Source organism: Cherax quadricarinatus, chromosome 33 (genome assembly GCF_038502225.1).
Source record: "Cherax quadricarinatus isolate ZL_2023a chromosome 33, ASM3850222v1, whole genome shotgun sequence".
NCBI lineage: Eukaryota > Metazoa > Arthropoda > Malacostraca > Decapoda > Parastacidae > Cherax > Cherax quadricarinatus.
The window spans coordinates 13,111,085-13,138,217 of record NC_091324.1 but is presented as its reverse complement, the minus strand read 5'-3'; the positions used below and the strand labels follow the sequence as shown (position 1 = coordinate 13,138,217).

The 27,133-nt window shown below is 41.0% G+C and overlaps 1 protein-coding gene across 12 annotated transcripts in view; it reads left to right on the top strand.

Annotated features, from left to right (window-relative positions):
• Window positions 1-27,133, top strand: part of LOC128693913 (vascular endothelial growth factor receptor kdr-like) — a 247,983-nt gene that overhangs the window by 184,192 nt on the left and 36,658 nt on the right. For all 12 annotated transcript variants that reach the window (XM_070090807.1, XM_070090815.1, XM_070090810.1 and 9 more), the window contains 6 exons: window positions 499-630; window positions 790-920; window positions 1,119-1,223; window positions 5,176-5,334; window positions 8,652-8,802; window positions 12,665-12,892. In XM_070090807.1, the coding sequence (XP_069946908.1) occupies window positions 499-630; window positions 790-920; window positions 1,119-1,223; window positions 5,176-5,334; window positions 8,652-8,802; window positions 12,665-12,892 (906 nt within the window). The remainder of the gene's footprint in view (window positions 1-498; window positions 631-789; window positions 921-1,118; window positions 1,224-5,175; window positions 5,335-8,651; window positions 8,803-12,664; window positions 12,893-27,133) is intronic.

Here is a 27,133-nt window from a genome sequence, read left to right as displayed (position 1 = left end):
TAAATTAAAATATCTGTACACAAATCAGATGGATACAAGTTAATAACGCTTCACACAAAATTTATATCACCGTCCTAACTGTATATTTAATTGGAGGGGTAAGCTAGATTTGCTGCGTTAAACCTTGAAGAATCGTTGGTCTCTCCTGTTGATCTACAGCTCTACCTCTTGGTAAGGTTAAACTTTATATAACTCTTAGGTCTGTTAAGGGAACTCAGCAGCAGCTCCTCCACCTGTTGAGGGTTTTGTTGTACAGTTACCAAGCCTCTTGCTTGTGTTGAGATATAGAGGGGATCGTGGTTATGCGATGTCTCTTGATCACGCAACGACCGAAATAAATATACTTGTATGATTTTATTAAACACTGAAGACGGGACACCACGAGCATACTGTAGTTCTGCTACTGTAGCTACATATATGTAATATCAGCCTTGCATGTCTTCAAAATGGGATTACGAAACTCAGCCCTTATTATAAACTATATGTAAACATTTTCAGAGGCTGATTCACAATTATCTTACATCTCGGAGATAAGTATTCAAAACCTGACCAAGAAAAACGAAAACTTCACCATTACTTGCATAGAGGAATCTGAGAAACAAAATGTCACCCAGTGGATTCAGATTAAGCGTGAGTATTTTTTTTTTTTTTTGTATATTACTTTAAGGTCTTGTAATACTATATATATACAAAGGTAACTGGTCTCAGGGTATAAATCACACAAATTATCACAATTCCAAAAAAAAAGGACATATACTTGCAATTTGTAAGCAAATTCTCTGCTTTCAGCTATGGCGGCACCAAAGTGGAAGAAGGGCGTTTCTTCTCCTCTGTCAAACATGAACCTTAAAGAGATGGGAAACCTCACCATGGAGTGCCCAGCAAACGGTGCTCCCACTCCGGAGGTCATATGGTATAAGGTAAATAAAATTCATTGCTAAAGAGCTTCAGTGTTGAATCCTGTTATAATGAAACAGTATTAGATTTAGAATGTGTGTATAAATTTGGTGCAATATGATTTTCTTAGAAAATGTTAATTTGATTATAGTGACTTCTTTGACTTTTAACGATACGTTGTTTACATTTTCACGTAAATTATTGTTTTGTATCCCCATTAGGATGATAAGAAAATCGATAAGAAGCAAGAACATAGAGAAATTAGTGGAAATAAAATCTCATTTCAAATTCTGAAGATTACGGATTCAGGCTTATACAAATGTGAGGTAAGTCATAAATTAAAGTATGACGCTTATCTGTAATGTTGATGTCTTCTTTCATCAAACAGAAAATATGGAGAGTTGGTCTTAAGTCTGGAGCCATAGGGAGGAAAATAGGAGATAGTCTTTTATTCATAGAACGTGTTCGATGTGCCCATCATTACTCTTGATAAAAGAATTTAGACGAGATATCCAGTCAATAAGTACACGGTGAACGATACTAAGAGTGAAAGTGTTGCTTGATGCTGTACAGAGACGCCAGTGTGTTAGTGGAGACGCGATCTGGATGCAATCTGCTCAGTTCTCAGCGGCGTTCCTCTAAATTTGATTTTCTACGAGTAGCATTATCTGCAGGTGTTCTTCCTTACTCAAAGATATCATGGGAACCTACATAAATAGAAAAATAAAACATGAATTACTTATTTTACCCTGTGGTTCCAGACTTACGGGACACACTGTAGTACTATATGCTCCGGAAAAAAAAGTGTATGTTGAATCTAGAGTTCCACATACGGAGATTTAATATTACTGTGAGACAATTTTCATATGTTAGTGTTGATGCCATGTAATCGTTAGTATTAACTAATCAACTAGTCAGCGAGATAAGTCGAAAATCATCATGTTAATTCAGTATTTTCATACTCTTGAACCACGATGATTATATATATATATATATATATATATATATATATATATATATATATATATATATATATATATATATATATATATATATATATATATATATATGTATACATGTATATATATAATATACATACGTACATACATACAGTTGACTTGAACATCGCTGGGGTTAGGGCGCCGCTTATCCCCCATCCCCCCTATCCCCCGCGCGGTCGAAAATCCGCGTATAAATTTTGACTCCTCAAAAACTTTACTAATAGCCTGTTGACCGGAAGCCTTACCGATAACATAAACAGTGGATTAACGGACATTTTGTATGTTATATGTATTATATACTGTATTCTTACAATAAAGTAAGCTAGACAAAAGAAATTGTATTGAGAAAATCATAAGAAAGAGAAAATACATTTATAGTACTGTACTGTATTTATCGATACCATAAGTTTACGTCATCTGTTAACAAAATGAATCGTCTGTCAGTACCTACATTACTTTTGTCTTATATGATACAAAACGCTGTATTAATAACACTGGACATAAAAAATGAAAAGATATGGAACAAAATAATTTTTGAATTAATATTTCATCTTTTCTTATGTTTACATTTCTCTCGACTGCGAATGGAACATGTACGATCTGTATTATTATTATTAGTAGTGTTTATTTTATTAACACATCGGCCGTTTCCCACCAAGGCAGGGTGACCCGAAAAAGAAGAGGCACTTTCGCCATCATTCACTCCATCTCTGTCTTGCCAGAGGCACGCCTAAACTACAGTTAAAAAACTGCATCAACACCCCTCCTTTACAGTGCAGACACTGTACTTCCCACCTCCAGGACTCAAGTCCGACCTGCCGGTTTCCCTGAATCCCTTCATAAATGTTACTTTGCTCACATTCCAACAGCACGTCAAGCCATAAAAACCATTCGTCTCCACTCGCTCCTATATAACATGCTCACGCATGCCTGCTGGAAGTCCAAGCCCCTCGCACCAAAACCTCCTTTACTCCCCCCTTCCAACCTTTCCTAGGCCGACCCCTACCCCGCCTTCCTTCCACTACAGATTTATACGCTCTCCACGTCGTTCTATTTCGTTCCATACTCTTTAAATGTCCGAACCACCTCAGCAACCCTTCCTCAGCCCTCTGGTTAATACTTTAAGTAACCCTGCACCTCCTCCTAATTTTCAAACTACGGATTCTCTGCATTACATTCACACCGCACATTGCCCTCAGACACAACATCACTGCTTCTACTTGTTGCAACATTCACCACCCATGCTTCACACCCATATAAGAGCGTTGATATAACTATACTCTCATACACATACATTCCCCTCTTTGTCTCCACAGACTCCTCAGTGCACCACTCAACTTTTTCCCCTCATCAATTCTATGATTCACCTCGTCTTTCACAGACCCATCTGCTGACAATTCCACTCCCAAATATCTGAATGCATCTACTTCCTCCATACTCTTTCCTCCAATCTGATATCCAATCATTCATTACCTAAATGTTTTTTGTTATCTTCACCACCTTACTCTTTCCTGTGTTTACTTTTAATTTCCTTCTTTTACATACCTTACCAAACTCGTCCACCAACTTCTGCAACTTCTCATCAGAATCTCCCAAAAACAGTGTCATCAGCAAAGAGCAACTGTGACAACTCCCACTTTGTTTTAGATTCTTTATCTTTTAATCCCACACCTCTTGCCAACACCTGAGCATTCACTTCTCTTACAACCCCATGTGTAAATATATTGAACAACCATGGTGACATCACACATCCCTGTCTAAGGCCTACTTTTACTGGGAAAAAATCTCCCTCTCTCTTACATACTCTAACCTAAGCCTCACTATCCTCGTAAAAACTCTTCACTGCTTTTAGAAACCTACCTCCTATTCCATTCATTTGCAACATCTGCCACATCCCCCCTTCCATCTACCCTATCATACGCCTTTTCCAAATCCATAACTGCAACAAAACCTCTTTACTGTTATCTAAATACTGTTCACCTATGTGTTTCACTGTAAACACCCGGCCTACCGACTCCCTTTTCTAAAGCCTCCTTATTCATATTCGATCCTGCTCTCTGTCTTACTTTTAATCTTTCAACAATCGCTCTACCATATACTCGACAAGCTTATTCGCCTATAATTTTTACACCCTCTTTAGTCCCCTTTGCTTTTGTACAAAGGAACTATGTACACTCTGCCAATCCCTAGTTACCTTACCCTCTTCCATACATTTAGTATATAAAAGCACCAACCACTCTAAAACTATATCCCCACCTGCTTTTAACATTTATGTCTTTATCTCATCAATCCCAGCTGATTTACACCCTTTCATTCTACCCACTGCCTCACGCACCTCCCCCACATTCACAGCTAGCTCTTCCTCACTCCTATAAGATGTTATACCTCCCTGCCTAATGCACGAAATCACAGCTTCCCTATCTTCATCAGCATTTAACAGTTCCTTAAAATATTCCCTCCATCTTCCCAATACCTCTGACTCTCTATCTAATAACTCTCCTGTTATTTTTAACTGTCAAATCCATTCGTTCCTTAGTCTTTCTCAGCTTATTAATCTCACTCCAAAATTTTCTCTTATTTTCAACAAAATTTGTTAATAGCATTTCACCCACTCACTCATTTGCTCTCCTTTTACATTCCTTCACCATTCTCTTAACCTTTCTTTTTCTCTCCATATACTGCTCTCTTCTTGTATCACTTCTACTTTGTAAAAACCTCTCCTATGCTTTTTCTCTTACAACTCTCTTTACCTTATATCATTATTATATTATTGACCTTTGTGGGTTTAGCGCTTAGCTATGATTATAATAATTATATCTATAACTGTGTGCCTAAGTTTTGATAAATTTTAGCTTTCTATAATAAATTTGTGTATATTTTATGGTAGCAAATAAGAGACTAGTATCTACATATAGTTTACGCATTCGTGACATACCTAGACTTAAGTCTCGAGACACTCCCCAGATAGGGAGCCAAGGCCGGGTCATCACTACTTGGAAAAGACCCAGGCCAGGAGAATACCGGCGAATAAAAAAAAAAAAAAAAAAAAAAAAACTAACTTTTCCTTATTTTTTTTTTCGGTCGCAAATCTGCAAAAAGTTTTCCAATATATTTATTGATAAAAATCCACGTATAAGTGAACCCATGCAGCTCAAACTCGTGTTGTTCAAGGGTCAACTATTATAATCTGTATATATATTCTTCAGTTTAATATTGGGTTTAGCGCTTGCCTTGATTATAATGATAATATAATAATTACTTGTTCTTGATAATCTAGGTGAGAAACCGAGCAGGAACCATCTGGAGTGAAGGCCATGTACAGGTGACTGACCCTGATGCCATTCCTGACACCAAGATCCTCATCATCGGTGGAGTTCTCATTGTCATCCTGTTGGTGATTAGTGTCGTCTTTTGCAGGAAGATTTACCAGGACAGGGTAAATATTTTAACATGTCATTGTTCATAAATTAAGCAATAATTAGTGTGTGCAACTGATGTGTGCATCATACTGTCAGGTTTAAAGGTATGGGAGGTAAATAGAACCCAGAAACTGAAGCTTATCTTCCCTCACTTGCGTTGGTATCTGGTCTATCCAGAGGCTAGATCTCAAGTTCATTCTCCCCCTCGAAAACCTTGTACTAACCTCTATAAATACAGCTTGGGAGACTAATAAGAGAAGGTTTAGCTAAACACATTTTAACATGCCCAAGAGCTGATGCTCAACTCCTTCAAGGCACTGAATGATTCATGCAGGTTTATCGATTTCTTGTGAATATAATACCCCACGTCTTAGTTGATCAGGCCATCCACCGGAAGGCCTGGTCTGGGGCCGGGCCGCTGGGGCGTTGACCTCCGAAGCCATCTGCTTGTAAACTCAAGTTGTATTTACATCTGGGTTAGAAGCAGAACTGGAAGCTAAGGCTCACCCTCCTGAACAGCTAACTCAGGCCTAGGAGCTACAATCCATCATGAAATACAGTTTGTAGAATAACGGTTCCAGGAGCTGAAGCTCAGCACCCACTATTCATGGTCTAGGCACCTTGATGCTGATAAAGGACTTGATCCAAGGAGTTAAGAGCAACCCTCATTTTTCTTTGATCAAACTTGATTACCTTCTATTCTTCAACTCTTGTATGATCCTTACAGGTTTAGTGCTTCCTGATGAATATTATCCACTAAAAAGGGGTCCCTTATTCAGGGTAGGGCTCTTGATACAAGGAATTTGATGTCTTCCCGTGGATTGAATCTGCTTCTCATTCCCCAGTCAGTGATCTCTCTCGACGAGTTTACCACTTCCCCAAAGCTATAATATCAATAACCTTAACAAGCCTGGGAGCTAAATGCTCTTCTGCATAACACTGTTGTAACACATGATTACTGGAGTTACTGTTGCCTTCCTCTCAGCTCTGATCTCTCATTAACAAGGGGTTTTCGCTTACAGAATTGCCGTTCACTGAATGTTTTGTGTTTTTCATACCATTCTCTGTAAACTTAAGAGACTTATGCGTGAAAATCCCAGATCAGCAGTTTCTGAGATACTTAAAACCACCCCGTCTGTCACAATCATTCCACAGTCAAAGATACTTAGATCACATTTCTTTCCCATCCTGATGTTCGATCTGAACATCTGAATGTCTTGACCATGTCTGCATGCTGTTAGGCTTTGAGGTCCTGCCATGTGATTGGCTGATTAGATATTTCCATTAATAAGCAGGTGTACCTAATAAATTAGCCAATGAGTGTATATCAGATCTATTAGTTATGAAGCCAACAAAGTTCAGAGTTTTAAGAAACAAATAATGAAGTAGTGCATTAAAATAGCGCATCAAAACAAAAATGAAATATTATAGTCTTGTAGAATTGTAAATAATTCAAAATATATAACCAAGGAATATTGATTTTTTTTGTGGAGCAAAAGTTTTATAAGAAATTATTACATTCATTGAAGAATGCTACCCCCTGGACCCCCATAGGGGTCATAGTATCCCGTAGCTCGGTTGGTAGTTTACTCAGCTCACATACTGAGATCCGTGGTTCGTTTCCCTGTATGGGTGAAAACATTGGAGCGTGGTTTCCTTAAGATACCTGTTGTCCCTATTCACCTAGCAGCAAATAGGTACCTGGGTTTTAGCCATCTGGTGTGGGTCGCATCCTACCTACCTACCTGGAGTCTACCTGGAGGGTATTCCGGGGATCAACGCCCCCACGGCCCGGTCCACGACCAGGCCTCCCAGTGGATCAGGGCCTGATCAAAGAGGCTGTTACTGCTGGCCGCACGCAGTCCAACGTACGAACCACAGTCCGGCTGATCCGGCACCGACTTTAGGTATCTGTCTAGCTCCCTCTTGGAGACAACCAGGGGTCTGCTGGTAATGCCAATTATGGCTGGTGTGAGGCTGTTGAACAGTCTTGGGCCCCAGGCACTTACTGCGTTTTCTCTTAGTGTACCAGTGGCGCCCCTACTTTCCACTGGGGGTATGTTGCATTGCCTGCCAAGTCTTTTGCTTTCGTAGCGATTTCTGTGTGCATATTAGGGACCAGTCCCTCCAAAATCTTCCAGGTGTAGATTATGTTATATCTTTCTCGCTTGTGCTCCAGTGAGTACAAATCAAGTGCTTCCAAGCGTTCCCAGTAATTAAGGTGTTTGATGGAACTTATACGTGCAGTGTAGGTTCTCTGTACTTTCTCTAGATCTGCAATTTCACCTGCCTTGAATGGGGATGTTAATGTACAGCAGTATTCCAGCCTAGAGAGAACAAGTGATTTAAAAAGGATCATCAGTGTCTTAACATAACTTGTCTTGAATGTTCTCAAAAAAATGTCCTATCAGTTTCCTCGCAGATATAATAATGGCATTGTTGTGGTCCTTGAAGGTGAGGTCTTCGGACCTCACCCAGGTCCTTCACATTATTTTTCCGCTCTATTGTGTGATTAGAGTTTGTAGTATACTCAGTCCTAGTTATTATTTCCTCCAGTTTTCCATAACGGAGTAGTTGGAATTTGTCTTCATTGTACATCATATTCTTCTCCGTTGCCCATTGGAAAACTTGGTTTATATCTTCTTGGAGATTTGCCGTGTCCTCAATGGATGACACTCTCATGCAGATCCTAATATCGTCCTACCTGGAGGTTACCTGGAGGTTACCTGGAGGTTATTCCGGGGATCAACGCCCCCGCGGCCCGGTCCATGACCAGGCCTCCCCTGGGGACAAAATTAACCTAATTTGCCCGAAATGCCCTGCATAACAATGGGCTTTCTGTACAGTATGTAACGGATGTCAGTTGGGTCTGTATAAGTTATATCATGTAGAAATAAATATTACAACAATAATAATAATAATAATAATAATAATTATTATTATTATTATTATTATTATTATTATTGTAGTGCCTGAAAGAATGGGAGGAATTTGGGTTCAAAGGAAGGGGAGGGCAAGTTTAATTAATTCCTTGGTTCGAGAGTCCCTCACTGGCATCTAGGCATCCCTTTCCTCGTGAGGCATATCTTGATAAAGCCGCTTCTGATCGGCTTTAAACTTTAGGGACCATATTGCACCTGGGGATTGGGAGGTAATCAGGTTCAATCCAAGGAAAGAGAGGATAACTGCAATTCCTTGGCTCATGGTCCTTCACCGGCATCAGGGCATCCCTATGTAGTGAATATTTTTTTATGGTTTATAATTTCTATACTGTAATATATAATTAAAGTGGATAAATGGCTTTGCATTCTAATCAACATAATATTTCCCACAGAAACGAGCATTACGTCTCCGGCTGAAGGATCAACAGTTGTTTAATGAAGGTGATCCTGGAAGCCTGAACCCTGAAATTGGAATAGACCAACAAGCAGAACTTTTACCATACAACACAAAATATGAGGTGCCACGAGACTCCATTATTTTTGGTAAGAATTTGTTGAGCTTAAAATGGCATTCACTATATTTTATAATTTATTACTTTAAACTGGGGTCATGGAGCATGGGAAATGGAGACAGACAAGTTCGTTCGTGAAAAGAAATGAAAATAGGTATAATTTCTTGGAATAACCCGGAAGGGTCATGTAGCCAACTTCTTGGATCAAGAGCCCTTAAATGACATAAAAGCATCCTCCTTGAGGAGTCTGACGTTGGTTTGAGGCATAAAAACAATTAATTGCCTGTTTGGCACCGAAGGAGTCTGAAACTGACAGAGGAAGATAGGGAAGCAATACAGATATCAGTAAGGAGTGCACAAACTGTAGCTCCGTTATAAAATCTTGGACCATCTGAAGTAAGCAGCCCTAGATAATGGTGTTAAAAAAAACTCGTGCCTAACACCATTAGTAGATTTGGATTCATTGGTGTACATACGAGTAATATAGAAGTGCGGTTGAAAAAGCTCATTGAAGGAGCTTGTGGCTGCAAGAGAGATATGGGTCTTCAGAGATGAAAGGAGGGAGGAAAATACAGATTACAGGGGCATCAGAAGTGGCAGAACAAAGTGTCAAATACGGTAAACCAAAAGGAGGTGGGTGGGGAGACGGAGAAGAGCAACAAAATCCTAGAGGAAAGGGGCGCAATAGACTGATCAAAGGTAGGAGTTCTGTTGACATCAGTGAGTATCTTACAGGTCAGAATACGATGTAGATAATGAGGGTGAACAGTTAATGGAGTCAGTAGAGATCATAGCGGTCATACATGTTAGACACCGTATATAGGCTTTCAGTCATGATTAAACAAAAGGCCCCTGAACCTTAATGCCCAATAATATCAAGGTTAAATACAAAGGATAAATTAATATCAGGATGGGAGCCCGCTAAATAGGAACCATACAGAGCACAGGAATGGAAGGCAGTCAGGTTCAATCCAAGGAAAACAAGGTCCAATTCCTTAAATCAGAGCCCCTCACCAGTGTCATGGAACCTTCCTTGAGGGTAGTTTAAAATCAAAACCAAATGAAGATGAAAAGGATTTGTCCACGTGCTTCCTTCACTGCAAAATATCTGCTACATATATTTTTAATAAATTTAATCTGCTGAGATCTGCTGCCTCAGAGAAGAAATGTGAATTCCATAACATTCAGCAATCAAAGAGAAAACAGAAATTTATTAGGTTAGCAGACTAGCATGGAAAAACCACATGGAATGAGCATAGCCCCGTAATGACGGATCACGATGTGAAAATAACTGAGTTGGTTTTGAACACCGATAATTGTTTACTGTGGCCCAGTCAGAAATACAGTCTACCGCACACTGCAATATGAACTTCACCTGTCAGGTTTGCACTTGCGGAAATAATGGTGAAAACATCTACAGTACACAAAGAACATATTACTGATGGCGGCAGTCAATAACACCGTTGTGCTGAGACTACATACCATTGGTGCAGCTAAAATAGCTAAGAGTAAGCGAATAAGAGTATTATGAAATTTAAGTGCTAAACCTGAAAGGGTCACATAGCAATGCAGGGAGGGATGTGCTAAAGGAGGAATATGTGAAGGTTAGGAAGACTTGAGGGGCAAGGGTAAGGGTTAAGGGGGGGGTAGGGGAGAGTGCAAAAGGCAAATTAAAATTGATGGAATACGTTACTGTTAAAAAAAAGGCAAAGAGAAAGAGAGTGCATCAAAGGTGGGGCTTTCAGCAAGGAGGTCAGTTATAGTAAGTGTGATGGTGCACTGTAGATGTCGTAAGTGAATTGTGTGTGCCTGCTGATAGACACGACACTGTATTAAGAAATGGTGAACTGATAGTGCAACCTAAGAGTTTTCAGTGGTGCCGGGCGTTTTTTGTGTCCATAAGTGAGGTGCATGTGGCCGATATGTAGGCAGGAGAGTGAAGTGTCCTTAGCATAACAGAGTTGGAAACATGATAGCCAGAAACTCAAACGTGGTTTGATAGAAAACAATTTATTGTGGACCAGCTCGGACTACCGTTGTTGCCAATTGTCGATAGATCACTGAAAAATAACTCAAGAAAGGAATACCTGTGTGAAATTAGATCATGAACTAACTGACCAGCTGAGTCGACTGTTCATTACCCCAAACATCGACGTGTCCAGGGAGCCAGCAGAAAACATTGGATGTTGACACAATATGTATGATGGCCATAAGAAGTTCATGCAATTTTGCTGTGAAAACACTGGCTGAGTCTAGTAAACAACCTCAGATGATTTTGTCAGAAGAGTAGGGATAAGACAAAAACTGAGGAGCATCTAAATAGAACAGGCGGTGAGAAAGAAAAAAAGGCAAATCTTGTACAGTGTCATTTACATAAATATACTGTGGTCCACAGTAAGTTGTTATTTTTATAGGGAGATCTGTTCTTAGTTGCTTATGCTCTGGTAACTTCCGAAACTAGGATTATATAACTAAGCAACTCAGAATGGAGTGGGGATTGAAGTCATGGCAAGAGAGCCCTAAAACTAGCAGACCAGTGCACTAACTAGCAAACCATGCACAGTGGCTTGCTGGTTCAGAAGTGCCTTGTCATAGGTTTGAACTCCACCCATTCAGTGAGTTTGCAATTCTGTTATGATTTTGCAAGCCATTGATGACGGTTTTGAAAGAATGAGCTGGATGTTGCACAGCCAACAATGTTGGTGTAAGATTAGACTAAAAACCTGCACCGTGGCCACAATGGGGGCCTTACTAACCCTCCTAGTGTGTAGAAATATATCAGTTAGACGAGTCTTATTAGGCCAGCATTTTACAGTAGAACACTGACCTGTTAAATTAACTCTCTCCAGGTCTTTAGTTTCAGGCCAATTTGGTTCTCTATGTCTTTTCTTTTATAGACCTTTTTGAGAAAAATATTAGTTTTCTCACATTTTGTCCGTTCTTTTCAGGTCACCGATTGTGACTCTGCATAATATGAGCCACACTAAGAGTTAAAATGAAGAAGAAATATATACGTACAATGAAACTCATACAAGTGTTTGCCGATTTTGATAGAATTTGACATTGATTCTTTCAGTTTAAATGAAATTAAATGGGACACTTTTCTTCTTGATAATCAGTGGATTATTATTATTATTATTATTATTATTATTATAAAAAAGAAGCGCTAAATCACAGTTATTAATATATATATATATATATATATATATATATATATATATATATATATATATATATATATATATATATATATATATATATATATATATATATATATTTCCACTGTGATTTAGCGCTTCTTTTTTATAATAATAATAATAATAATAATAATAATAATAATAATAATAATAATCTACTGATTATCAAGAAGAAAAGTGTCCCATTTAATTTCATTTAAACTGAAAGAATCAATGTCAAATTCTATCAAAATCGGCAAACACTTGTATGAGTTTCATTGTACGTATATATTTCTTCTTCATTTTAACTCTTAGTGTGGCTCATATTATGCAGAGTCACAATCGGTGACCTGAAAAGAACGGACAAAATGTGAGAAAACTAATATTTTTCTCAAAAAGGTCTATATATAACGGCAAGATATTGAAGTACTATATTAACAAATAAATCAAAGTTATTCCAAATATAATTATACAATTTCTTTCCACCTAACCTTCATCATTTAACATTTACAGAAAATATTGTACAATATTTTTAACTTTCATGGATACAGAGGTGTGTTACTGACATTACTGAAGACAAGACACAGATACACAGCTTGTTTCAATTGTGATAAGTGCGTTTTATGTAGAGTTCTATACAGAGCAAAATACTGTCACAATAATAGCTTGCTGTACACCTGTCTGATAATAACTTTCATGTTGCCAATATCTATCTAGATAAATTACTGGGAGCTGGAGCCTTTGGACGAGTGTATCGTGCCACAGCCATCAACCTGATCCCTGGACAATCTCGGACCACAGTTGCCGTCAAGATGATGAAGTCTCGAACAGACAGTGCCCAACTGAAAGCTCTAAGATCAGAAGTAAAGATCATGATCCATATTGGGCGCCATGTTAACATTGTCAACCTTCTGGGTGCCTGCTCCAAAGATTTGGCTTCGAAAGGTAATTTCTGCTACAATTTCATTTTTTTTTGTCAAATATGTAAAATTTGTTTCCTTCTTGTTGACGGTTTGGCAAATCATCTGCATTGCGATGTTTGTGTATTTTGGAAACATAGCTAGGGAATAAGGGATGGCTAATGTTTTCTTTTGATAGCAAACAGCTGGATTAAAAAAAATATTTAATTTGCCAAGGTATATGAATTATTATTGGAATTCATTACCTGTGAATATAAAAGAAACACTCTTTATAAATTCAAGTCTCTTCTTAAAAATCACTTACTCACCCACAACTAAATAAATACTGAATAATTGTATCATAAATGTTTAACCTGTGATCCAATCAAACTTTTGTTATTTTTAATTACATTACCTAACAGAATACTCCATTCTACTGAATACACAGCAACACAGTAAATGACCATATGACCTGTCTTTGAAATACTCATTTGTGCTTAATTGTTAACTGTTTACAACAATGTTTACCAGTGAATATATCATTGCTTAGTTAATCTTAAGTTAATTTTAAGCCTGCCCTAATGCTCTGCATAGCCCCCCTTAAATCAGGGATAATCACAGATAGCACTACAGACCACTACCCTACCTTCCTCCTGACAAACATTAGTAAACCACCACTTGAATACAACAAAGTCTCATTTAGACTCCATGACGAGGCCTCAGTAAGGAAGTTCACAGCTGACCTAGAGACTGTTGATTGGCCAACAGAATTCTCCAAGGCCAATGGTATTGATGACTGGACAGACATTTTTCTTAACAAATTACTTAGACTATACAACAAACATTGTCCTATAAAAACAAAACAGATCACAAACAAACGGCTTGGTTGCCCATGGCTAACCAGCACCATTCTGAAATCCATTGAAAAGAAACACCAATATGAAAAGCAATATAGACAGGGCTTAATACACAAAGATACTCTTAAACACTATTCATCAGCTCTCACCAAAGTAATAAAGAAAGCCAAACAACTATACTACTCCAGTAGATTCACAGACACTAGAGGAGATATAAAAAAGACCTGGAAAACGCTCTCTCAGATTATAGGGACCCACAAACTGAGAAAAACCAAGAATATTGTCCTAACTAAACCTAATGAAACACCACTACATCCCACTGACACAGCTAACAAGATAAATGACTTCTTCTCAAACATAGGATCTAATCTCGCCAGTAAAATCCCACATACCAATGCCCATGCCGGGGACTACCTAGAAGGGAATTTCCCTAATTCCTTCTATCTTGCACCAACTGAGCCCATGGAAGTCATTGAGATTATAAAGTCACTTAAAAATAACTCTGGGAATCTGTCTCGTGTCCCACCATTACTGTACAAGCGAGCGGCCCATGTCCTTTCGCATGCAATTTCATTACTTTTTAACAAGTCACTAGAGACTAGCACCTTCCCGAAACTACTCAAGATGGCAAGGGTTACACCAATACATAAAGGTGGTGACCCTACAGACTTAAACAACTATAGGCCAATATCTAACTTACCATTGCTATCCAAAATCTTTGAGAAACTCGTGCACAGGAGACTGTATTCATTTATAACGGCTCAAAACATACTCAACCCCTGCCAATTTGGATTCAGGAAAAATAAAAGCACTAATGATGCAATCATAAAAATGCTAGATCTGCTTTACACAGCGTTGGAAAATAAGGAATATCCACTAGGAATTTTTATTGACCTAAGAAAAGCTTTTGACACAGTAGACCACGACATCCTACTCCACAAACTTGATCATTACGGTATAAGAGGCCATGTGCTTGCTTATTTCAAATCTTACATTACTAATAGGTATCAGTACGTCACCATTAAAGACACAGCATCAGCAACACGGCCACTTGATACTGGAGTTCCGCAGGGAAGTGTCCTTGGTCCCCTGCTCTTCCTCATATACATCAATGACCTTCCAAACGTATCCCAACACCTGAAACCCATTCTCTTTGCTGATGACACGACTTATGTCATCTCTCACCCTAATCTTGCCACCCTCAACACCATTGTGAATGAGGAGCTGATTAAAATATCGACTTGGATGACAGCCAATAAACTTACGCTTAACACTGACAAAACCTACTATATTATGTTTGGTAGCAGAGCAGGAGATGCACAAATTAACATTAAGATTGACAACACTCTAATTACCAGAAATAATGGGGGAAAATTCCTAGGCTTATACCTTGACAACAACCTGAATTTCAGCACCCATATCCAGCATATAACCAAAAAAGTATCCAAAACGGTTGGGATCCTCTCCAAGATACGATACTACGTGCCGCAAAATGCCCTTCTCACACTATACCACTCACTTATTTATCCATACCTCACCTATGCTATTTGTGCTTGGGGATCAACTGCAGCAACACACCTAAAGCCAATAATAACCCAACAAAAAGCTGCAGTAAGAATAATCACTAAATCCCATCCCTGGCAACACACCCCCCCACTCTTCATAGACCTAAACTTACTCCCAGTTCAGTACATCCACACTTACTACTGTGCAATCTACATCTACAGGGCCATAAACTCTAATATCAACCTTGACCTAAAACGCTTTCTTGATAGTTGTGACAGAACTCACAGGCATAACACCAGACACAAACATCTCTACGACATTCCCCGTGTCCGACTAAACATTTACAAAAATTCAATGTATGTCAAAGGCCCTAAAATCTGGAATACCCTACCTGAGAACTCTAGAACTGCAGACACATTCATCACCTTCAAAACTACCATTAGAAAACATCTTATCTCCCTGATACACCCCGTCAACTAACTACATGAATACCACCTGGTGGTTCACACTTACACTCACTCACTCATTTGACCATAAACAGAAATATTAATCTCAATCTTAAAATAATGAATCCTGTGATACTCCAATACTGAAACTATGTACTGTGCCAAAACAAAAGCATTCACATTGCTAAACTTACAAACTAGTATTTAGTCACTTAGCCATAATACCAACTTACCTCATAATTTGTAATATTTTACAATTAAGAATAAAGCTAAGTATGCCCGAAATGCCTAGCCATGCTAAGCGTTCTAGTGGTACACTCTGTAATCACAATTTTACTACATGTAAACCACACAATAACCAAATTTCTGTAAACTCAGCATTGTAATCCTTATAGAGAATAAACTTTGAATTTGAATTTGAATTTGAAAGGGGCTTTGACATGTTACACTGAACCACTGTGAAAATTTGTCTAGACTGCCTCCATATGAGTTGCTTACCCTAGCCAGCTCTGTTGACACCGAGCTCCGAGGTCGGCACCTCAGCCTCACAAGTGGCTTATAGGACAGATTTCCACAAATGACTGATGTTGCAAGAAAATCTCACCTGCATGCACGAATAAAGGGCTAACTTACTTGGTGTTGGAGAATCTATTCTAGTCTTCAACCTCCCTAAGCTTTAGCCCCTCTGGACTTCCCCTCAGAACCACGTGCAACCAGGAGCCTTAATTCCTGCAATATTCAGTCGTTATTAGTGACCTGCCTGCACCTCACAAATCCCTGTGTCCAAGGGGAGGGGGTGTATCCCCTAGTATAACTATGCAGAAAGTGACACTAGCTTCTAAGGCTGACAAGAGACGCCGGTACGTACTGGTCATAGGCTGCCTGCTTGCACAAAGGCCCACAGCTCAACTCACTCGCAATTTCCCCCCAGAAACTGGCCAGAAGCTGAAAGAGAAAAGGGAGGTCTCGTCTTACTGTATGGGCTTCATGGAGGAGGTCATCTATGGTACTTCGAGGTGCCTCCACCAGTTTTCCCCAGGTCTAGTATGTGAAGACACGTGGGGGTGCCGCCTGCTGATCACGGCACTTGTTGCTCTGACGGTGTCTGGTCTTAGAAGAAAGGGCACTGCGATCTCAGACCCATGCCCCAGTATTCAAACTTGGGCTGCCAGTTCTCCCTGGCTAATATAACCTAGTGTTTGCCTACATTATCGGCCTATTACTACCTATGTTAAGGTCTTAGGTCTACATTATTATTATCTACAGTTACCTCAATAGTCCTAATATTAGTGTACTAACAGTATAAACTACCTACTTCTTCCCTGAAGGGTAAATCTATCAATTAAGATGTACCTTCCAACCACCTTCGCCAACCCGGGTGTGTGTGTGTGTTTTGGGTGGGTGTAAGGGCCACCCAACCCAGCCGGTTCATCCGCGACTGGATGGGATCTTTGTACGACGTATCTGCCCTGTGGAACTTTAGGACCGAATAAATTTCCACAACCACTGTATTTCCTTGTACTTATATGTATCATGTTCAAATAAATAAATAGATTCAGACACACACAGGTAGTGAACACAACTGAGTGTCTTTCAGACAGTTGACCAAGAAGCAGTACAGAACGAAGGATAGTGTGGGTATCAATATTCTCAGTAGCATAGCTTCAAATGAATTTTGTCTTCTAATTTTAAAGTTTGTAATTAACTTGAAGATTTATCAGAACTTTCAAGGTTATGAAGACATTTGGGGAGAAAAATATTTTTGCAAAATAACGCTGAAGGTAACCCTGCAAATAAAATATGGTTGTATAACAAGGTATTTAGGCCTGGAGCAGATATTGTACCTAGGAAGACTGAAAAGGAGTTATTATGGAGTAAATAAAACTGACCATGTACTGACCAGCAACAAACAACAAAATACCTTTCATCCATGGACTGCTTGCAGAGGCAAAGGCAATGTTCGCGGCTTTCACTGAGACCCACATAAAGGATCACTTGGACAACGAAATATGGATCCCAGGTTACAACCTATACAGATGTGACAGAGTGAACAGGCAAAAGGGGGGGGTTGGCCTGTACATTGCAGAGTCACTTGTTTGCACAGAACTGCTTAATGCCTCAAATGACGTAGTGGAAGTTTTAGCAGTAAAGGTCGAGAACCAAAACCTAGTCATTGTGGTAGTCTACAAGCCTCCGGATGCAACATCCCAGCAATTCCAGGAACAGCTGTTAAAAATTGACCACTGTCTGGAAAATCTTCCAGCTCCTGCACCCAACATCTTGCTCCTGGGGGATTTCAACTTAAGGCACCTAAAATGGAGGAATATAGCAAATAATATTGTTGCAGTAATAACACCAGGAGGCAGCTCTGATGAAAACTCACACTCACACGAGCTTTTAAATCTCTGCACAAAATTCAATTTAAACCAGCAAATAATAGAGCCTACTAGACTGGAGAATACACTAGACCTCATCTTCACTAACAATGATGATCTGATAAGAAATGTCACCATATCAAAAACAATATACTCAGATCACAACATAATTGAGGTTCAGACATGTATGCGTGGAGCCCCAGACCGACAAAATGAGACTAGTCACGAGGGAGCATTCACCAAATTCAACTTCAATAACAAAAACATAAAGTGGGACCAAGTAAACCAAGTCCTAACCGATATAAGCTGGGAAGATATACTAAGCAACACAGACCCAAACTTATGCCTAGAACAGATTAACTCGGTGGCACTCGATGTATGCACAAGGCTTATTCCTCTAAGAAAAAGGAGGAGTAGATGTAAAATAGAAAGAGACAGGCGCTCCCTTTACAGGCGACGGAAAAGAATAACAGAGCGGCTAAAAGAGGTCAATATATCTGAAATGCGCAGGGAGACACTGGTCAGAGAAATAGCAAGCATCGAACTTAAGCTAAAAGAATCCTTTAGGAGTCAGGAATCGCGGGAAGAACTAAAAGCCATAAATGAAATCGAAAGAAACCCAAAGTATTTCTTCTCCTATGCCAAATCAAAATCGAGAACAACGTCCAGTATTGGGCCCCTACTTAAACAAGATGGGTCCTACACAGATGACAGCAAGGAAATGAGTGAGCTACTCAAGTCCCAATATGACTCAGTTTTTAGCAAGCCGCTAACCAGACTGAGAGTCGAAGATCAAAATGAATTTTTTATGAGAGAGCCACAAAATTTGATTAACACAAGCCTATCCGATGTTATCCTGACGCCAAATGACTTCGAACAGACGATAAATGACATGCCCATGCACTCTGCCCCAGGGCCAGACTCATGGAACTCTGTGTTCATCAAGAACTGCAAGAAGCCCCTATCACGAGCCTTTTCCATCCTATGGAGAGGGAGCATGGACACGGGGGTCGTCCCTCAGTTACTAAAAACAACAGACATAGCCCCACTCCACAAAGGGGGCAGTAAAGCAACAGCAAAGAACTACAGACCAATAGCACTAACATCCCATATCATAAAAATCTTTGAAAGGGTCCTAAGAAGCAAGATCACCACCCATCTAGAAACCCATCAGTTACACAACCCAGGGCAACATGGGTTTAGAACAGGTCGCTCCTGTCTGTCTCAACTACTGGATCACTACGACAAGGTCCTAAATGCACTAGAAGACAAAAAGAATGCAGATGTAATATATACAGACTTTGCAAAAGCCTTCGACAAGTGTGACCATGGCGTAATAGCGCACAAAATGCGCGCTAAAGGAATAACAGGAAAAGTCGGTCGATGGATCTATAATTTCCTCACTAACAGAACACAGAGAGTAGTCGTCAACAGAGTAAAGTCCGAGGCAGCTACGGTGAAAAGCTCTGTTCCACAAGGCACAGTACTAGCTCCCATCTTGTTCCTCATCCTCATATCCGACATAGACAAGGATGTCAGCCACAGCACCGTGTCTTCCTTTGCAGATGACACCCGAATCTGCATGACAGTGTCTTCCATTGCAGACACTGCAAGGCTCCAGGCGGACATCAACCAAATCTTTCAGTGGGCTGCAGAAAACAATATGAAGTTCAACGATGAGAAATTTCAATTACTCAGATATGGTAAACATGAGGAAATTAAATCTTCATCAGAGTACAAAACAAATTCTGGCCACAAAATAGAGCGAAACACCAACGTCAAAGACCTGGGAGTGATTATGTCGGAGGATCTCAACTTCAAGGACCATAACATTGTATCAATCGCATCTGCTAGAAAAATGACAGGATGGATAATGAGAACCTTCAAAACTAGGGAGGCCAAGCCCATGATGACACTCTTCAGGTCACTTGTTCTATCTAGGCTGGAATATTGCTGCACTCTAACAGCACCTTTCAAGGCAGGTGAAATTGCCGACCTAGAAAATGTACAGAGAACTTTCACTGCGCGCATAACGGAGATAAAACACCTCAATTACTGGGAGCGCTTGAGGTTTCTAAACCTGTATTCCCTGGAACGCAGGAGGGAGAGATACATGATTATATACACCTGGAAAATCCAAGAGGGACTAGTACCGAACTTGCACACGAAAATCACTCACTACGAAAGCAAAAGACTTGGCAGACGATGCACCATCCCCCCAATGAAAAGCAGGGGTGTCACTAGCACGTTAAGAGACCATACAATAAGTGTCAGGGGCCCGAGACTGTTCAACTGCCTCCCAGCACACATAAGGGGGATTACCAACAGACCCCTGGCAGTCTTCAAGCTGGCACTGGACAAGCACCTAAAGTCAGTTCCTGATCAGCCGGGCTGTGGCTCGTACGTTGGTTTGTGTGCAGCCAGCAGCAACAGCCTGGTTGATCAGGCGCTGATCCACCAGGAGGCCTGGTCACAGACCGGGCCGCGGGGGCGTTGACCCCCGAAACTCTCTCCAGGTAAACTCCAGGTAATAAGCAAAATTGCCTAAGTGCTGTTGTGGTTCATCATCGGTGCATGTCAAATTTGATCAGGTTCTGAGAAGGCAATTTTTATGTGCACTAAATTCCTTTTGATTATTATAACAATATGTGCACTAAATGTAGGTAGTAGGTTGGTATATAGCACCCGCCCTGGGAGGTACTACCGTCCTGCCAAGTGAGTGTAAAACGGAAACCTGTAATTGTTTTACATGATGGTAGGATTGCTGGTGTCTTTTTTTCTGTCTCGTAAACATGCAAGATTTCAGGTACGTCTTGCTACTTCTGCTTACACTTAGGTCACACTACACATACATGTACAAGCATATATATACACACACCCCTCTGGGTTTTTCTTCTATTTTCTTTCTAGTTCTTGTTCTTGTTTATTTCCTCTTAGCTCCATGGGGAAGTGGAACAGAATTCTTCCTCTGTAAGCCATGCATGTTGTGAGAGGCGACTAAAATGCTGGGGGCAAGGGGCTAGTAACCCCTTCTCTTGTATAAATTACTAAATTTAAAAGGAGAAACTTTTGCTTTTCTTTTTGGGCCACCCTGCCTCGGTGGGAAACGGCGGATTTGTTGAAAAAAAAAAATGTGCACTAAAGAGAATCCTTTATAATGCTAATTATTATATTTAGGAGGGAAGAGCTAAACCTGTAGCGGTTATACAGTATCTGGGGAATGGGAGGCATTCAAGTTTGATCCAAGGAAAAAGAGAGTAGGTCCAGTTCTTTAGATCCAAAGTCCCTCACTGGCTTCAAGGAACCTCCCTTGAGGGGTTTGTTATGCAAAACATTTTGGGAAGATTGCAAATTGTAGATGAATGGTTCAGAGAACCGACACGTTGATAAATTAGACACATGTGCAACTCTTGGGTATCTTTATTGAGGAAACGTTTCGCCACACAGTGGCTTCATCAGTCCATACAAAGGAGAAACGTGAAGAACAGGAGGAGAATGAGGTAATCAGTCCCTCAACCTTGAGTCGATGTGGTCAGTCCATCAATCTTGAATAGAATACAGCCTGTGGTATATAAGCAACTTCTCTCATATGCTGTATTCTATTCAAGATTGATGGACTGACTACATCGACTCAAGGTTGAGGGACTGGACCTGGAGTTTACCTGGAGAGAGTTTCGGGGGTCAACGCCCCCGCGGCCCGGTCTGTGACCAGGCCTCCTGGTGGATCAGCGCCTGATCAACCAGGCTGTTGCTGCTGGCTGCACGCAAACCAACGTACGAGCCACAGCCCGGCTGATCAGGAACTGTCTTTAGGTGCTTGTCCAGTGCCAGCTTGAAGACTGCCAGGGGTCTGTTGGTAATCCCCCTTATGTGTGCTGGGAGGCAGTTGAACAGTCTCGGGCCCCTGACACTTATTGTATGGTCTCTTAACGTGCTAGTGACACCCCTGCTTTTCATTGGGGGGATGGTGCATCGTCTGCCAAGTCTTTTGCTTTCGTAGTGAGTGATTTTCGTGTGCAAGTTTGGTACTAGTCCCTCTAGGATTTTCCAGGTGTATATAATCATGTATCTCTCCCTCCTGCGTTCCAGGGAATACAGGTTTAGAAACCTCAAGCGCTCCCAGTAATTGAGGTGTTTTATCTCCGTTATGCGCGCCGTGAAAGTTCTCTGTACATTTTCTAGGTCGGCAATTTCACCTGCCTTGAAAGGTGCTGTTAGAGTGCAGCAATATTCCAGCCTAGATAGAACAAGTGACCTGAAGAGTGTCATCATGGGCTTGGCCTCCCTAGTTTTGAAGGTTCTCATTATCCATCCTGTCATTTTTCTAGCAGATGCGATTGATACAATGTTATGGTCCTTGAAGGTGAGATCCTCCGACATAATCACTCCTAGGTCTTTGACGTTGGTGTTTCGCTCTATTTTGTGGCCAGAATTTGTTTTGTACTCTGATGAAGATTTAATTTCCTCATGTTTACCATATCTGAGTAATTGAAATTTCTCATCGTTGAACTTCATATTGTTTTCTGCAGCCCACTGAAAGATTTGGTTGATGTCCGCCTGGAGCCTTGCAGTGTCTGCAATGGAAGACACTGTCATGCAGATTCGGGTGTCATCTGCAAAGGAAGACACGGTGCTGTGGCTGACATCCTTGTCTATGTCGGATATGAGGATGAGGAACAAGATGGGAGCTAGTACTGTGCCTTGTGGGACAGAGCTTGTCACCGTAGCTGCCTCGGACTTTACTCTGTTGACGACTACTCTCTGTGTTCTGTTAGTGAGGAAATTATAGATCCATCGACCGACTTTTCCTGTTATTCCTTTAGCGCGCATTTTGTGCGCTATTACGCCATGGTCACACTTGTCGAAGGCTTTTGCAAAGTCTGTATATATTACATCTGCATTCTTTTTGTCTTCTAGTGCATTTAGGACCTTGTCGTAGTGATCCAGTAGTTGAGACAGACAGGAGCGACCTGTTCTAAACCCATGTTGCCCTGGGTTGTGTAACTGATGGGTTTCTAGATGGGTGGTGATCTTGCTTCTTAGGACCCTTTCAAAGATTTTTATGATATGGGATGTTAGTGCTATTGGTCTGTAGTTCTTTGCTGTTGCTTTACTGCCCCCTTTGTGGAGTGGGGCTATGTCTGTTGTTTTTAGTAACTGAGGGACGACCCCCGTGTCCATGCTCCCTCTCCATAGGATGGAAAAGGCTCGTGATAGGGGCTTCTTGCAGTTCTTGATGAACACAGAGTTCCATGAGTCTGGCCCTGGGGCAGAGTGCATGGGCATGTCATTTATCGCCTGTTCGAAGTCATTTGGCGTCAGGATAACATCGGATAGGCTTGTGTTAGTCAAATTTTGTGGCTCTCTCATAAAATTCTCCTCCTGTTCTTCACGTTTCTCCTTTGTATGGACTGATGAAGCCACTGTGTCGCGAAACGTTTCCTCAGTAAAGATACCCAACAGTTGCACATGTGTCTAATTTATCAAGATAAAAAATATTTACAGTAGTACTTACAAACTACTCAATACTAATACTAACAAGCAAATTTTCTGTACGTTATAATGTGGTTTAAGATTATAATGGGTGGTTTAGCAATAGTTGTATGGTATACATTAACTTGTTTTCACAGACCACATTACCCCATGTAAAATTATTTGTATCTCTAAGTTTTCTAATCCTGCTCTATTTATTTTAAGTTGTGTAGTACAACATTTAAATTAATGTCACTGTTATTACCAGTACAACTTTAATACAAGTAATCATAACTTAAGCTTTATATTGTTATCAGCTCTAGCTCTGCAGAAAATTATGCACTATATTGAATGGTATAAACCTTGGCAATAAATACCGACAAGTTGGTTTAGAAAGACACGTAAGCAAACACTATAACATATTTATTAGAAAACGTTTCGGTCCTGGGACCTTGATCACTTCTAACATAGAGAGGTAGAAAGACCTTATATATATAGGCGGAGAGTGAGATGCGACGCACGTGACCTGAGGAATGTCATAAGAACATAAGAAAGGAGGAACACTGTAGAAGGCCTACTGGCCCATGCGAGGCAGGTCCTTATCAAAACATCCTCTACCTATGATGAGGACGGGTAGATGATGAAATCATGTGACTCCTGTGTTGTTGGGTTGGTGCTGCTTAAGTATCATGTATGCCAATGTTTTTGAAATTTTGTAGTTTCCAGTGTTGCGTTCTATATGCCCGAAATGCCTAGCCATGCTAAGCGTTCTAGTGGTACACTCTGTAACCACAATTTTACTACATGTAAACCAAACAATAACCAAATTTCTGTAAACTCAGCATTGTAATCCTTATAGAGAATAAACTTTGAATTGAATTGAAATAGTGTCGGTGACGGCTATTAGTGAGGCTTCTAGGCACCGTCGGCGTCTGAGGTCTGGTTCGGTGAGAACGAGTTGTGCCTCGTTCCAGTTCATCAAATGCCCCGTGGAGTCTCTGTGGAGGACACAGGCGTACCTTACATCGTCTCTGTTAGAGGCATTTCGATGCTCATTCAGGCGGACTGCAAGATCTCTGCCTGTCTCGCGTACATATTTCTTGGGACAGAACCCACAGGGGATAGTGTAGACGCCTGCTGTAGAAGTTAGAGGTGTGGGGCTGCGTTTCGTAGTGAGGTCTTTGATAGATGATGTGTTTATGGTAATTTCAACTTCAAGTATCAGGACAACTGTTACAAACAATGCTTTGGGATGGCAATGGGTAGCCCGCTCAGTGCTGTGCTTGCCAACCTCTGTGTGTGTGTGTGTGTGTGTGTGTACTCACCTATTTGTACTCACCTATTTGTGGTTGCAGGGGTCGAGTCACAGCTCCTGGCCCCGCCTCTTCGCTGATTGCTACTAGGTCCTCTCTCTCCCTGCCCCATGAGCTCTATCATACCTCGCCTTAAAACTATGTATGGTTCCTGCCTCCACCACATCACTTTCTAGGCTATTCCATGGCCTGACTACTCTATGACTGAAGAAATACTTCCTAACATCCCTTTGATTCATCTGAGTCTTCAACTTCCAATTGTGACCTCTTGTGTCTGTGTCCCATCTCTGGAACATCCCGTCTTTGTCCACCTCGTCTATTCCGCGCAGTATTTTATATGTCGTTATCATGTCTCCCCTGACCCTCCTGGCCTCCAGTGTCGTCAGGCCGATTTCCCTCAACCTTTCTTCATAGGACAATCCCCGTAGCTCTGGGACTAGTCTTGTTGCAAACCTTTGCACTTTCTCTAATTTCTTGACGTGCTTGACTAGGTGTGGATTCCAAACTGGTGCTGCATACTCCAGTATGGGCCTGACGTAGATGGTGTACAGAGTCTTAAACGAATCCTTACTGAGGTATCGGAACGCTATCCGTAGGTTTGCCAGGCGCCCGTATGCTGCAGCAGTTATCTGATTGATGTGCGCCTCAGGAGATATGCTCGGTGTTATACTCACCCCCAGATCTTTTTCCTTTAGTGAGGTTTGCAGTCTTTGGCCATCTAAACTATATTGTGTCTGCGGTCTTCTTTGCCCTTCCCCAATCTTCATGACTTTGCATTTGGCAGGGTTAAATTCAAGGAGCCAGTTGCTGGACCAGGCTTGTAGCCTGTCCAGATCTCTTTGTAGTCCTGCCTGATCCTCGTCCGATTCGATTCTTCTCATTAACTTCACATCGTCTGCAAACAAGGACACTTCTGAGTCTATCCCTTCCGTTATGTCGTTCACGTATACCAAGAACAGCACAGGTCCTAGGACTGACCCCTGTGGAACCCCGCTTGTCACAGGCGCCCACTCTGACACCTCGTCGCGTACCATGACTCGTTGTTTCCTCCCTGTCAGATATTCTCTGATCCATTGCAGTGCCTTTCCTGTTATGTGTGCCTGGTCCTCTAGCTTTTGCAGTAACCTCTTGTGAGGAACTGTGTCGAAAGCCTTCTTGCAGTCCAAAAATACGCAGTCGATCCACCCCTCTCTCTCTTGTCTTACTTCTGTCACCTTGTCATAAAACTCTAGTAGGTTTGTGACACAGGATTTTCCTTCCCTGAAACCGTGCTGGTTGTCAATTATACACTTGTTTCTTTCCAGGTGCCCCACCACTCTCCTCCTGATGATCTTCTCCATGACCTTGCATACTATACACGTTAGAGATACAGGCCTGTAGTTTAGTGCCTCATGTCTGTCTCCCTTTTTAAAAATTGGGACTACATTTGCCATTTTCCATACCTCAGGGAGTTGCCCAGTTTCAAATGATGTGTTGAAGATCTTTGTTAATGGCTCACACAATATCTCTGCTCCCTCTTTAAGGACCCATGGAGAGATGTTGTCTGGTCCCACCGCCTTTGAGGTGTCAAGTTCGCATAGCAGCTTCTTCACCTCCTCCTTGGTTATATGTACCTCATCCAGCACTTGCTGGTGTGCCCCCCTGTTCTGATTTCTTGGAGTCCTACTGGTTTCCACTGTAAATACCTCTTTAAATCTTGTGTTGAGCTCCTGACATACCTCTCGGTCGTTTCTTGTGAATTCCCCATCACCCTTCCTCAGTCTGATTACCTGGTCCTTGACTGTTGTTTTCCTCCTGATGTGGCTGTACAACAGCTTCGGGTCAGTCTTTACTTTTGATGCTATGTCATTTTCATATTGTCTCTGAGCCTCCCTTCTTATCTGTGCATATTCGTTTCTGGCTCTTCGGCTGATTTCTTTATTTTCCTGAGTTCTCTGTCTTCTGTACCTTTTCCATTCTCTATTACACCTAGTTTTTGCCTCCCTACACCTTTGGGTGAACCAAGGACTCGTTCTGTTCTTCCCATTATTTCTGTTTCCCTTGGGAACAAACCTCTCCTCTGCCTCCTTGCATTTTGTTGCTACATAGTCCATCATTTCTTGTACTGGTTTTCCTGTCAGTTCCCTCTCCCACTGAATGTCTTGAAGGAAGTTCCTCATGCCTGAGTAGTTCCCCCTTTTGTAGTTTGGTTTTTCCCAGCCTATTCCTGCTACTCTCTCCACTTGGAGCTCAACTATGTAGTCGAAGCACAGAACCACATGATCACTAGCTCCCAGGGGCCTTTCATACATGATACCCTCGATGTCCGAACTACTCAT